This window comes from Sceloporus occidentalis, unplaced genomic scaffold (genome assembly GCF_023333645.1).
Source record: "Sceloporus occidentalis isolate IW3139 unplaced genomic scaffold, rSceOcc1.0.p SCAF_130, whole genome shotgun sequence".
NCBI classification, from domain to species: Eukaryota; Metazoa; Chordata; class Lepidosauria; order Squamata; family Phrynosomatidae; genus Sceloporus; species Sceloporus occidentalis.
The window spans coordinates 1638836-1652159 of record NW_028317110.1 but is presented as its reverse complement, the minus strand read 5'-3'; the positions used below and the strand labels follow the sequence as shown (position 1 = coordinate 1652159).

The 13324-nt window shown below is 39.8% G+C and overlaps 1 protein-coding gene across 1 annotated transcript; it reads right to left on the bottom strand.

Annotated features, from left to right (window-relative positions):
* Positions 1-8030: 8030 nt before the first annotated feature.
* On the bottom strand, positions 8031-13214 carry LOC149281568 (BTB/POZ domain-containing protein KCTD2-like). Its single transcript, XM_089499143.1, has 6 exons — positions 12933-13214; positions 11336-11444; positions 9832-9923; positions 9164-9259; positions 8347-8472; positions 8031-8060 (listed from the first exon to the last, which is right to left on the bottom strand). Exons 1-6 carry the CDS (start codon positions 13212-13214, stop codon positions 8031-8033), a joined length of 735 nt encoding a protein of 244 aa, XP_089355269.1.
* Between the last annotated feature and the right edge of the window lie 110 nt (positions 13215-13324).

Genomic DNA, 13324 nt, shown 5'->3' with positions numbered 1-13324 from the left:
GGACGGTCAAAGAAGTGCAGCAGCAGCAGTAGTGGGGCACTGGGCCTGGGCAGACAGTGGCAGATGATAGGACCATGCAGTCCTGCGCAGCAAGACTGAATTTCCACCACAATATTATAGAATTTTTTAAAAAAAACAAGGGTTCCCCTGGGTAAGGACAGTCAAAAAGGTGCAGCAGTAGAGCACTGGAAATTGGCAGGCAAACACTGATGGATGATAGGCACATGCAGTCCCATGGAGCAGGACTGAATTTAAAAAAATACAAAAAAATTATCACTCAAAAGAAAGGAAGGAGACAGAGCAGCAGCACTAGACCTCACTCACCAGTTTGAATATTGAGTGCTTGGTAGCCTAATTTAGAAAGGCTTCTACTCAAACAGGTGCGGTGGGAGCTGTGTTCTCTGGCAGTTGAATATGTTGCTTGTCGCAGAGAAAACCCTCTCACTTTGAACACTGGTGAGCCACTAAGGAGAGGCCTGGCCAGGCAGCTTTTTGGACCCAATAACATAGAGGGTCAGTACCAGGAGATAGTGGCAATCCCTCAAGATAGGCTTTCTTCATTTCAGAGGCGCTACTCTGACTTTGGGGAGCTTAGGTGGTACTAGTACCCACCAAAAATATCAAGGGCTGCTGCCCAAATGGGTGATGCTCAGGGGGGTCTAGAGTAGGTGCTCAGTATGGGTGCAAGGCACTGAGAATGGGACATGCTGCTGGCACTACTGCCACTGCTGCTAAGAATTTCCATTTCCAACTCCTGCATCTCACCGCTTAGCATGCCCCTTTTGTAATAATAATTAATAAAGACCAACTTGCCCTTGACCCTTGAGTCACAAAGGGGAGCAGCATGCGCTCTGGGGTGTCCATGGTGGCTTGCATGCAATCTTTCAGTTTACTCATCTTAGCCTACTAATCAGCTTTGCAACCTCCACTTATAATCTTTCACCTGGAAAGACCTCAATTTGTTCCAGCAAGTCATGCATGTGCTGTTCGAGGTAGGTAAGTAATGGGATGACCTTGCTACAGTCCTGCTGAAGGTGGTGCAACAATAGTGGAGGTAGGTAGTGGCCTCTAGCAGTTGCCTGAAGGGCTCCCCCTCAAGCATGGAGAAGGAAGCACTTTCACACAAAGCTAGATTTAGTCACACCAGATGTCACAGAAAGTCCGCATCATGCAAGATAAAATGAGTGGGAAAATCTTCATGAACATGTATGTATGTGTGTCAACCAGGGCCGGCCTTAGGGGTGTGCGACCTGTGCAGCTGCACAGGGCGCCATGGCAACAGGGGCGCCTGCCGGTGACTTAAATTAAAACATCGGGGTTTTTTTGTTTGTTTGTTTGTTTTTTTACTTTATTTAACATCCTCCATGTTAAATAAAGTTTTTTTTAACTTTATTTACCATGGATGATGGTACAAAAAACCCCCAGTGTTTTAATTTAAGTCCCGGGCAGGGCCGCTCGGCGCCCCTCACTCTCCATGACTCTGTCTCGGTGCTGGGGTTTCATGCTGAGCAACGGAATTATTCTGGCGCTCAGCTGTGAAGCGCGCACCGCGGCAGAGCGGGAAGACGGACGCCTCCCGCTCCCACCGCAGGACTCCGGCAACAAGGTAAGTAAGGATAGGGAGGGGGGGTAGATAGTGAGAAGGGGCGGGGGGGCAGTGAAAAGGGGCAGGGGGGTAGATAGTGAGAAGGGGCAGGGGTGGGCGAGTGAGAAGGGGCAGGGGGGTAGATAGTGAGAAGGGGCAAAGGGGGGAAGGCAGTGAGAAGGGGCAGAGGGGGGGAAGGCAGTGAGAAGGGGCAGAGGGGGGAGATTTTTTTCCTTTTTGTGGGGGATGGAAGGCGCCAGAGGAGTAGTCCGCACAGGGCGCCAGAACACTTAAGGCCAGCTCTGGTGTGAACGTCATGTGAATCAGCTACGACCAAGGTTAGAGAGGAGAGAACAGTTTGATGAGGATCGTCAAATACTAAAACAATCAGATAACAACTTTCATATTTGAGGTGGGGTTTGGCATGATCCAACAGACCCAAATATACCAACCGGTTAGCAGGCAGCATAATAAAAAGCATCAGTTTCATATTGGAATGGTCATTGCATTATTATGTCATTAAGGACATAACAGGTACAGCAAATGAGAAATTACAGCTAAACACGAGTACAAAAAAAAAATTAGCCATTGTCATGAGGGGGTTACGTCGAAAAGATTTTGAGGAATCATAGGCATCTATTTGAGGGTGGTACAGGCCTTCCCATAGTTCTTCATTTCTCAATTTTATTTTCATATCATAGGGTCCAAACCTTTAGGCCAAATTGGTCAGAGCTGATGTTTGATATTTTTATAAACCCCTGTCTGGGATGCCAAAACTGCAGGAGTGTCATTAAGGTATAGAGCCTTGCACGAGTACTTGTACTAGTGATAAGTTTAAGATTACAACACCTGTAATTCTTTGTTATTTGCATCATAAATGTTTATGTGTTTTTCTCTATGTGGGTGAAACTATTAGACAAACCAAGATTAGGATAGAGGAACAAGAGCAAATATAATGCATAGTTTGTGAACACAGGACATACTGGAAAACAAACTAAATATCAATGTACACTTCATGCTATAAAAAACCTTTATAAATAAATATTAAATAAAACTGACAGGGACAGGGGCTTAAAAATACTATTGGCTAGACACCTTAAAATAGTTCCTTGTATAGTATTTGTTCTCTGGCATGATTTCATAGCATGTCACCAGTATCATTGAGTTTCTTTCTACTGTGAATGTTATACTTTACGTATGAGTTATACTTTTACATTTTCTATGGTCACAGTATGGGCAGAAATGACATAAATTGCTATTAAGTCCTTCATTTTGCTTAGATCATCAGGCCTACAGATGATATCTGTGTGCACACACAGATATACTTTCAAAATCACATAGAAACTGATCTTTTAATTATTTTAATTTGTATATAGAATAGATGTAAACCCTCGAGACAATCTAGCTTTATAAACTACTTTTAATGTCCCCATGGGAGGGAAGAACTATGTTTAATTGTTATTAATGTCCTCCATACTTGTGCTTTGGCAGGTGTTGTAGGTCAGGAGAAACTGTCAAACATCTTGAGAGATTTCTGGTCATAAAAAAGTCTACATGAGCCATCCCTAGGTCTGTGTCACATTGTCACGGCCAGGTAGTAGGATTCCAAAGGGAATATCGAGTATCTCCCTGGGAGATTCAGAGGAATCTTACTTATTCCTATCTCTTCTCCTGCAGACACCTTATAAAGTATTTTTTCTTCTTAATATCTGGCTGGAAGTGGAGGCAAAGTCAGGGTTCTCAGCTTGGGTGAGATACCCAGCTGGGCTGCCATCCTCAAGGACCTCCTCTCAGTTTAAGATGACATAGTTTGTCATTGGGAGTAGGAATCATAGCAGCTTGGCTTGCCTGTTCACTACAGAGTCTGGGAACAGGCAACTGTCATGCAGTCTGCAGTGGTAGACTTTGGGATGAAGATGTTCCAAGTGGACAATATCATTACTAGGTGAGGGCTGGCACCTTCTGGGCTGAGAAGCAGGAGAAGCTGAATGGCCCTTCCAGCAACTAGCATACATAGTAGAACACTCACTGATTAGAGCTGCAAACATGGTTTGAGCAAGCCTGATGAACCGTATAAGCTCAGAGTAAGAGTCCTAGTTTCCTCTGTGTGTATCTCTAACCTTGTTCCAAGCGGGTAGCTTCCAGGCCAGAATGAATACTTAATTGTGGGGCTACATTGTGTTGCAAGCAAATCCTACAGGTATATGTCAATGTCCCCTTGGTTATCATCAAAAGCCTTAAACAAATAAACAAGGTAGGGCCAAAGCACCACAGGAGGAGATGCATCCGACCTCCATAGTAGACTTGTGGTGAGAAATGGTTTGTTGGCTTATTTCTTGTTTAGCCACTGATGGCGCCTAGTGCTGTGTTTGGTTTACCCTGTCCGGTGGTGGACTTGGATCATGAGCTGAGGGTGGGGTGTTCTAGCATAAGAATCTTCCTCATTTGGATGAGTTAAGCATACCTCACTCCCATGACTTCCCATTGGGGAACTGAACGAAGCTTGATAAACAAGAATCATGGTTAAAAAAAAAAAAAAAAAGTGTTAATTTTGTATTAGTACAATGATATATTAAAAATAGAGATTTAATTTTGTGGTCAGTAAATCATTTTTGTGTTGATATTTATGCATGTTTTGGATCATGGTCCTGCTGGAAGATCCAGAGGCAGTCACATGTCCACGATACCATGTCTCCTAACAAAATGTCCAAGTCCTCCGGCAGAAAAATAGCCCTGACCATACCGATCTGTGTGTGCCAAACCTACATCTGGTGTTTGTTGCCAAAAAAGCTCTAGTTTGGTGTCATCTGACCATAGAACCAGATCCTATTTGCAGTTCCAGTAGTGTCTGGCAAACCAAAGATGGTTGAGTTTGGGTTTTTTTGGATAAGAGTAGAGGCTTTTTTCCCCCTTGAAACCCTTCCAAACAACTTGTGGGGGTGTAGGTGATGTCAGATTATAGTTTTAGAGACTTTCTGACCCCAAGACAAAACTAATGCAATTCTCCAGCTGTGGAGATTTTGTGGCCATTTGAACCATCCTCTTCCAGGTTTATTCCTAAAATTTCTAGTTGACTGGAACTTCTAAATTATAATACATCCACAGTGATTGTGGAGGTATATATGGTGGATAACAAGCATAAACAAGCACTATTTTATAAAACGGCTTCGCTAAATAAACCATCTTTCTTTTAAGGGGGATTGTAGGTGATGTTATAGTATGTTTGACTATTACAAATGCAGTTACACTGTTACACAGGGGGTCAGTCTACAAAATAAAAACATTACACAAGCTACTATGTGGTACAGAGATGTAATAAGTTAAGATTGGACTGATGCAATTACTGTTTAAAATCTGTGTTTAGTCTTGAGTAAACACCTAAAAATGCCATTAACCCCTTAAGGACAACGGGAGGTCCCTAAACCCATTGAAAACAATGCATTTTGAGCCCATACACGTACGGGCTGTCATTAAGGGGTTAATAAACCGCATATGAGCATCCTTTACGTTCTGTATACATTTTTCTTCAGTGAACACTCGGTATAAGCCTGAAAGGTAAATATGTGAATGAGATCTTCTGAGATAAATATTGCTTTTTTTTTTTCTACTATAAAACAATTGACCTCAGAGTCAACTTACAATTACATTGCTAAATAGCCGAGGTCTGAAGTATATTCATGGAGATGTTTTTCTGTTTCATTATTTTTATTATGTCATCACATTTAATGAGATTCTAAAGTTACATTTTTAAAATACTTCACAAGCTTAGCTTTTCGTAAATGTTGTGCTATAGATTTAAAACTTATTTTTTTAATGAAAACAGAAAAGTATTGAAATTGAGCTGATTGAAAGTTAGTATTTTACACCTACAGTAATGAGCAAAATGAATCACTTGTCTAACTTTAATATAATAAAAGTTATTTTATGATTCAGTAACAGCTCAAAAAGGATTTCTGATATATTTTCATAAAATATCTGTCTCACAAGCTTGTATACATCTTAATCTCAGAGATAGAAATGGTATAATTTGATACATTTTCTTTCTCAACAGGTAGGAGATAACAATGGGCAGGAATAATCATGCAGATCAGAAAAGATACATTTTAGCATGTTATACACAAATGGGTGGATTTTTTTTTTTTTTATTTTTTTTTTTTAATACATGCATACTGCTTATTTTAATCTGTAAACATTTACATGGGTTTCTTTGTGTATGAAACTGGAAAATATAAAGTTAAGAAATATGACATCTCATCTATGAAAATATGGTGTAAAATAAAAATGAATTATAATGGTTTTAAACATAGTTCACATTGTGTCCAAAATCCTATATGACTATTTAAACATGAATGAGAGAGAAATATGGCTATGATTACAACAATGGGCAGGCCAAACGGGCTTTATGGTTACAATCGGACATTCAAATTTTGTATCCATAAATGCTATTCATGTCTACACGCCCACAGCATAAAACCTAGAAATACAAAATTTGAATGTCCGATTGTAACCATAAAGCCCGTTTGGCCTGCCCATTGTTGCAATCATAGCCATATTTCTCTCTCATTCATGTTTAAATTGCTTATCTACAATCATTCTCAGTAAAGTAAAACTTCCTTTAAATACACCTAAGCCTCTGACCCCCTAGTTTTAAATGTTTCTATCACTTTGCCTTATCCCCTCCTAGCTACACATATTGAGATCATAGCCCCTTTTTTTTTTTTTTTTTTTTTAAATAATAACTATCCTGCAAACCATTCACCATTTTACTAGCCCTCATTTGTAAATACCTTTCTGGAGATGGGATCTCTAGAACTGTTCACAATACAATAGATCTATAAAATGGCATAACCACCTCCCTTTTCTGATACTAATGACTCTAGTTATACAGCTTAGCACTCTTCTTGCAGCTTTTTTCTTCTTCTTTGTTGCATTGTCTACTTACGTATAAACGTTTCCAAGCCCTTCTACCTGTTGTCACAGACAGCAAAGTACTAATAATATAATATTTTGCCTTTGGATTTCTTAAGTGAATTATTTTACAATCATCAACACTGGATTGCAGCTGTCACACTCTGAACCATGCATCTAATGTATGTAATTAAATCATTAACCATTTGGCTTCTTTCACCAAGAATGTCGTAACATGTTGCAGGCCTTCATACAGTAACTTTGAGACCTTTTGTAAAATACCAATGATAAATGCAGCAGCTGGGGTATGTGAGTTGGCACATGAGAAAATACACACCTTGCCACTCCCTGGTGACTAGGTTTATTCAATGAACATGGGATGGCAGAGGAACTGAAGTCTTGTAGTGGTATAACTTGAGAATAACCAGTGAATCAATCATAAGTTACTTCGCTGACCCATGAAACAAAGCAGGGTTTACCACACTGTTAATGTTTGTTGCAGATACATCTTAATGTAGACAGCCACTAGTTAATAAAACTGGTTAATTGCTTCTTTTGATAGAAAGCATCACTTATCTTATACCTTCATGAATTAATTTAATACAGGAGGTCTCTTGCTATAGATAATACACATTGATTTCAAACATATAACAATTCAGTAGAGCAAATGTTGAACAAGCATCTCTTTTGCCGTCATCAATACTAGGTTTTCTACTAAACATCTGCTTAATAGGGATATGTATAAAAACAACTCAGCACATTAACTTTGGCAAAGACAATTCTTGAGAAAAAAAAAGGTACACAACCACAGTATCCAAGACATAAGCCACCAGCACCTCTGTTTCGGTCCTGAAATGTCTATGTCAGATCATGCTGACTAAAAGAGTTAGATAGCTTAAGTTCATACAAAGAACACCCAACAAAACTGGAATTTATAGTATGTAGGTTATGGGATTGCATGCATAGACACCAGAAGGCTGCCTTAGACTCCAATCCAATAATGATTCCACTTCTTCTAATCTTAAGAACACATTGAGCACTGCATTTACAGAACATTAGACTATGGACAAAGGCCCATTCTTGGAGCGAAGAAGTTCAAGCTGTTTGGCAACGGTCATAAAGAAATATAATTCATGGCAAAGATCCAGAGAGATTTCCCATTCAAGTCAGAGAGACTAAACATCTGCCTTCTAGTCGTCCATTTGTAAAAGGAGCACAACATAAGTGACTTGCTCCTTCAATTAGAGGCCACAGAGAAAACACTATAAACAATAAAACACAACAGACCCCACGCAGGTGGGTGTACCCTAAAATACCCCCCAAATTCTATACAATAAAAAGGGCAGGCAGCTTTTGGGAAGGCAACAAGCTGGTATAATTACTTGTCTTAGTCTGGACACACTGTGCACTCCCCTCATATTAAGGCCCGCTGAGAGTAACAGGAATGCATCAGCAATACAGCGCATGAGCTCCACAAGAAAAAAGGATTTTGGTTGCAGCCTCAGAGCTTTCAAAAAAACCTGAATATTCCTACACCTCACATTCGAGAGCCTCGCTCCTGAAGAATCTGAAACAAAAGAAAAACACGTAAAGATTTTTAAGCCAGTAGGTACTCTATACCAACATAAAAAAACAGCTGGTGTATAGGTCATAAGGGATTTTTACCTAACCTACACACTGCTTCAGAATTAAGCTCCCAGAATCATCTCCCGAACAAACACAAGAAAGAAGCATAAGCAAAATGAAAAATTCTGTTCAGAATAGTAGGTACATATCTGTGCTAGTTCCCAAAGTGCCAAGAACAAATTCTAAAGTGTACCCTAAGGCATGTGCAGCAAACATTGGCCTCTCACCTTTGCCTTCTCACTGGGCTCAATAACTAACCCATTTGTAGAGTTGTTGAGCTCCCGAGACACCACACATAAGAACTCTGCCTGGTCTTCATTTCCATAGTTGTACGATGAGCCAATGCTTATGAGCTAAGGAAATACAGGAAATCGATTAGTTCCTCGTAAACTTGAGGTACATTAAAATAATTGTTCAAAAACATAGAGAGGCAAATTACATTAAATATTAAGACACCGTTCATTTTCCATAATGTAAAAGGAATCCACCAATCTCCCCCCCCCCCAAAAAAAACCTGAAAAATAATCTTTTTAAGAACCGGCCAGCAATGTTTGCGTGCTACAGCAGTGAAATCTTGTGCATTGTTGCAAAAAAAAAAAAAAAAAAAAGAAAAATAATAATAAAAACCCAAACCCCCCAAAACACTACTTTTTTATATCACTCCATAGATTATGAATATTAGAGCGGTGTATACATTTAGTTGTGTCCGAAAACGTAATACTTCAGACTTCGAATTCAAATCAACCTTGGCACATTAAGTGGCCATTAAATGATAAAGCTGCTTTTAGGAGGTCCACAATCTGCAGAGCTTAAAGCAGGCTGGTGAATTTCGCTAATCAGGATAGAATCAAGTGGAAACACTTCTTAAAAGTCTGTTTTTTGTTTTTGTTTAGTTTAAACCTTTATATGGAAGAAGATTACAGATCTGCTAATTTTTCTCCACAACATACTAAATATGCACCAATTTCACATCAATGCAACAGCAGCTTCAATGTGCAAAAATGGAAAACACATTACAATATATATATTAGAGTGACTTGTTACCTGCTCAAACTTCCATCCATCAGACATTGTGGACACCATTTGCGTGAGCTCCTCCTCCTGACACTGTAACACTCTATATACATGTTTAACTGGGCCCTGTGGTGAGGAGAGGAAAGGTTACATTTTGGAGACAAATATATATTATATATATATGTATATAAATTATTTCCCCTGTCACCTAGAGAATGCACTCATAGCTTACTTGCAGCTTATCTGTATGTGCCTTGTTTTAGTATATTCTTTAAAAGAATGCTAAGGTAAAGTTTTAGATCATGATGTCCTAGAAAAAAATATAAATTGGTTTGTGAACAAAGCTATGTCTTGTTCACAAATACTCTACACCTATCCTTTTAGTCCAGGATATCACTGCTAATATAGCACTGGTCAGCAGCATCAAAAGTATGTTATGACCAACACAAGCTGACACAATACATTGTCAAAAGCTCGCCTAAATTCACCAGGAAATGGAGATAGGGCCTTAGGTCGAACACAAGTTGAACGGCCGTTTACACTCCATGCAATTGCATAATGAGTGTGAAGTAGAGTGTATAAAGTCATCTGGTTTTACTGTATATAGGTTTTATATTCATTAATTTGTAATGCACTTCAGCAACAGATAGTTTGGATGTACACAGAACAAGTGATACCTTTTTTTTTTTTGGTTTTACCTGTGAGGTCCTATTCTCATTGTCCCGGATACGCTCCTTCACTAAACGCACCAAAGAGGCAATATTATAAAACTCCGCTTCTTCTAGAACTCCTGCATGCAAAGGGGAAATTAAGTACCGTTTATATTGATTTATCTCAGGGTACACTGAACTGAAATAGATCTAATGTTTCCAACAATGCAGGACCCTCTAATTAGCAATACACAGCTATGCCACCTCTGAGGATGTCTAGTAAGAGATCATATGTGTTTCTATTATTTATCTCTACAGTGGTATCAGTGCTTTTGCAAAACAAAATGAAAAACGCAAGGAAGCTTTAACCGCTTCACGACCAGTGACATACCATGTACATCATGCCAACATGGGCTCATAGGTGCAGTGATGTAACTGGTATGTCATGCCTAAAAAAATACCCACATGTAGCGATTGCAGGTTCACGGCTGCTGCTGTCTGCTCGGGTGTCTGGCATCTTAGGGGTTAATAATCATACTCATTTTCCAATAGGGTAGCGATCATGTAGGGTTCTTTGTCGTGAAGGGGTTAAACAAATGATTCAGGTTTCTTTTTACAGATCATATCACACATTATTTACAAACAGGTGTAAGAAATGAAGGGTGACTTTAAAATGTGATATTACATTTAATAAATATATGCTTTTGGAAAGGTTTGGTTGTGTGTAAGTTCATTTGCATAGTAATGCACTACAAAGGCTTTGGAATCAAAGGCTTCAACAGAGATGGCATACTGCATTTTCACATAAATGTGTGTAGTTTCACATAGACTTTCTTTCTCCTCCATAACTGGGTTATACAGGAAATCTCTGGAAAGAGGGGTTAGGTGAACCACTTTCTGGGAGGTACGGGGATTCTGGGATTACTGGTTAGGGCTGCAATTGTCAGTATAAGAAAAGAGAGCGCAGTGTTCTGGGTCCGAACGAAGCAGCGCAAGATAGCGTTCTGGAGAAGCCTGTGAGCTGAGAGAGGTTTCCCAAGAACGTGCTTAAGTATACCTTTTGATTTTATATTATTATTAAATGTTTTGTGTATGTTATGTTTTATAACCTGTAGTGGTGACGTTATTCAATTTCATTATACGTCTTTCTATACGGTTGTATTTGTGTTTTATTCGTTACGCATTCCCTAAAAGAACAACACTGTAAGAGGGACATAATTTCTTACACAGGCACTACTGCTTTCACAGACAACGCAATACACTATTTACAGTTGTACATTTGCCTTTTGATGTGGGCTTCAGGAGACTACATTTGTATTTAAATAAAAGTCTTCGCCTGTCCTATCTGTGAGCATGTAAAATCAACTGGCCAAATCTTGGTTAGTTAGGTCAGATCACTTTAACTCCTTTTACACCTATAATGACTGATATATATTTAAATATTAATATGTTACCATGCTCCCTAAGGTGTCTGACAGTCTGCACACTACCTCCACACGCCATTCTGTGCCCTATTTTGTTAGAGCCACAGAAATGAAATCAAACACATTACCTTCCTCTGCTAGCTCCTTGTCAAGGATTAGCTTTCCATGCCGTAGATAGTTCAGGATGGGACCAAAGTAGGTAGGGTCCCGATCAATGAGATACGCTCCTGTCTCATCCTAAAGACAAAATAAAAATATTGCCACATTTGCAGTGATGAAAATGTACCAAATATAGAAATGTTTATATACAGCAAATAAGCCGGTAAATGGACAATTTATAGCAATAGAGCTCAACTACAGCACTTAAAGAGATGGTTCCCAGCCCCACTACATAATGCATATTAAAGTACTTTGTTAATACTTTAAAGTCCATTCTGCAAAAAAACTGAAAAAAGCCCTTATCTGGGGTAACGTGCCCATGACGTCCCAGGCAAGTAAACTGTTTAATTAATAATTGGGTTCAATTTTACTAGGCACACTGCCCTTTTAATAGAACCTGTTTCACAATGTGACATAGGATAAAAGGTCTCAAAAAGCAGTGCATTATGTGGTACTCTAAAGAAGATCAAGATGAGAAACTGTCATTGACATCAGTTTAGGAAGAGTTACAACGCCAGGGACTCACAGTGAGAGCAGTTATCTACAAATGTAGAAAGCCTGGAGCAGTGGTGAACCTTCCCAGGAGTGGCCAGCCTACCAAGATCCCTTTCAAGAGACTAACTCTTACAAGAGGTCACAAAAGAACCAAGACGAACATGCAAAGAGCTGCAGGTCAGCGCTCACAATTCCACGGGAGGGTTTTCAAGGTGAAAAACACTGCTGACCAAAAAAAAAAAAATCTCGATTATCCCCAGGACTTTTGCTTGAAAGCACTTAAATGTGGAAGAATAAAAAAAAAAAAAATTAAGAAAAAGTGGGCCAAAATTCCTCCACAGTGATGTAAGAGACTCATTGGCACCTATAGCAAAGGTATGATTACAGTTGATGCCTCCAAGGGTGGTACAAGTAGTTATTACGTTTAGGGGGCAATTACTTATTCACACGGGTTATACAGGTTTTGATTACATCTTTACCTTAATGATTGAAAAGATCATTTAAAAGTTGCATTTTGAGTTTACTTTAGTTGCTTTTGTCTTTTATATTAACATTTTTTGGATGATCTGAAACATTTAAATGTGCCAAATAAGTAAAAATAAAAGAAATTAGGAAAGGGGCAAATACTTTTTGACTGCGCTGTAGAAATGACCCCCTACTCTGAAAAATGGTTCCATCAAAACAAAGGAACACATCTCCCGCACAGGAAATAGCTGGGGTCAGGCGGGCAAATGCCTATGGATTCTGCAGAACGCACACGTAGCTTAAATAGCAGTACATCAATTACACATTCTGTGGTACTCCCGATATTGTTCACATGGCTGTGAATAATAATTCTAGGGCCACAGTTCTGGGAATGCGCTACAAACCTCTCCGAAGAACAAATTACTCCCTGAAAACGGTAATATATACTTTAGGTCTTGAAGCTCCGTTTATATGCTGCAGGCGTTTTATTTTTGGATTGATGCTACGTCTGATTTGCTCCCTCCCTATTCTATTCTGATAGTGGACCTGCGCGGGGCTATGGGGCATAATCAGATACAGATTTCTACATGAATAAGTCTATGACACCTTATCCGAGTCCAGGTCGGGATCCTCCTGACACAACCGGTATAAGAACGACTTGGGTTCCCGACATAGAGTCTGTTTCGTGCTCAAGAAATACGTTCCGCCCACATTTAGTCGGACCCATTTTCCCCCTTTGCGGCTGACAAGCTCCTGTGGTGTTGGGCTGCGCGGGGAACGGGAGCCAGCAAAGATGCCAGGACTCGATGGCCCGCTCCGTGTGCTTGGTATATTCAGGCTGCAAGGGGCTCCAACAAAATCAGCGCCTTCCCGTTGCGGCTCTGCCATGTTGGGTCACACCGGACAAAACCAAGCGTACGCTGGAGCCATAACACCAAAACAATCTGCACAAGATTCTTCCGGTGATGGCGTCACTTCCGAGCGCTTTGACAGCTTAG